Below are 1756 nucleotides of genomic sequence, written 5' to 3'. Positions count from 1 at the left end.
TTGATATATTGATATTTGTATGATTGAAGATAAATGAATTTAATATATAATGCATACTATGTATTATACTTGATAATGTTTAATTTCAATCTAAATAATTTCAAAGTTCTGCTTAACATTTCATGTTTTAAAAAGTGACTTGTGTAGTATAATGTTCATAGTATAATATATAGTATAATCTTCATTTTTCAATCATTTTAGGATGCCCTGATGCTTGGTGCAGTGGGAGCTTATGACTGGAGTGGAACAATTGTTCAACAGAAATCTCATGAATATTCTATCTTTCCTAAACAAGCCTTTGATCAAATTCTGCAAGACAGAAACCACAGTTCATATTTAGGTGAGATCTAGAAGCTTTTAACTTAGCTAAATTAAAATCTCAAAAACTTGAAGAATTGGGAATTTGTGTGTGTGACTTTTTTCATAGATGGCTTACTTTTTTCCCTCTTCCTTTTAACAAGCTCCATCTTGAATCTCAGTGACAGTTGAACATAAGCCCTTGAGCTTCTACCTAATTATTAAATTTATTTTACATAGTTCTACTGCCTCCTTGCAACTACATAAATGTTTAATCCTCCCAACAGTAAAGATTTTTATTCTTATTTTACCTTGTATAGCTATGTGTTTTTTTTTCAAACAACCTAATAGATGGAAGATGTAGAATTAAACCTGTCTGCCACTAAAGACATGTTGATTTGCTCACTTAAGAAATAATTGTGTCTAATACCATGCTGGAGCTTTCATTTGTGGGTGACCAGATGGAGACAATCCAGAATCTAGTGCCTTTTGTTTACAAAGAGGTCCCCACTTTGTAGGGCATCATGTCACATCAAGGAAAAAGAGTTGTTCACATCAAGGAAAAAGAGTTGTTCACATTAGCATCTTAATGCCTTCAATGATTTATTCAGGAGCAATAGGAATTGTACATCACACCTAATAGGAAAGGACGATTGAGCATCAACTACTAACCTTTCAAGCCTTGCTGGTTTAAATATTGAATAATACTTACTCTGTGACCCTTTCCTTCTTAGGTTACTCTGTGGCTACAATTTCTACTGGGAAAAACATTCACTATGTTGCTGGTGCTCCTCGGGCAAATTATACTGGCCAGATAGTATTGTACCAAGTTGATGAGAAAGGCAATGTCACAATTATTCAGCCTCACAGAGGTGACCAGGTAAAGCACATTGTTCAGCAGATGAAATTAATTTTCTAGAAAATGGGCAGATTGAGAGTGGAAAGTGGATATAAATACAAACTGCCATGAAGTGACTGTCCTGTGTTAATTTGAATGTTTTAAAATTTTCCCTGCACTGCTGGGAAGATCTCTGATCCTCTTTTAACAGGTTCAGGAGATTTTTTAAAAAATTTTTTAAATAATTTTAATGAACATTTACAGAGATTTTGGATTTCCATTCATTCATTACTGCACTTCTCTCCCTGTCCAGCTCTCCCCCACCCCCGCCCTTCCCCCATTCGCTCCTCTCTTTCAAAAGTAAAAGAAACACTCCTTCCCTGGTACACAATCCCTCCGCACCCATCCCACCGCCCCAAATACATCCCACTATGCAACCTTAATTGTGGACTCTTGTGATAACCATAATACCCTATCATACATCGCTTTTAAATTATTCACTCCCTCATCTGTTTCAGTGCAGTACACCAAATTTATCCAGTTTTTCTCAGTCTTACCCCAACCCTGATATCAATCCCATTTTACAACAGTGGCACCATGCAATATTTGTCCTTTTGCGAC

The 1756-nt window shown here is 35.8% G+C and overlaps 1 protein-coding gene across 1 annotated transcript in view; it reads left to right on the top strand.

Annotated features, from left to right (window-relative positions):
* ITGA2 (integrin, alpha 2 (CD49B, alpha 2 subunit of VLA-2 receptor)) overlaps positions 1–1756 on the top strand; it is a 169571-nt gene that overhangs the window by 95020 nt on the left and 72795 nt on the right. Inside the window, exons 11-12 of the mRNA XM_006889598.1 lie at positions 202–340; positions 1032–1177. Of these exons, the coding sequence (XP_006889660.1) occupies positions 202–340; positions 1032–1177 (285 nt within the window). The remainder of the gene's footprint in view (positions 1–201; positions 341–1031; positions 1178–1756) is intronic.

This window comes from Elephantulus edwardii, unplaced genomic scaffold (assembly GCF_000299155.1).
Source record: "Elephantulus edwardii isolate Elephantulus edwardi_28Jun2011 unplaced genomic scaffold, EleEdw1.0 scaffold00079, whole genome shotgun sequence".
NCBI classification, from domain to species: domain Eukaryota; kingdom Metazoa; phylum Chordata; class Mammalia; order Macroscelidea; family Macroscelididae; genus Elephantulus; species Elephantulus edwardii.
Note: the sequence above shows the minus strand (reverse complement) of the source record. Positions and strands in the feature narration are given on the sequence as shown.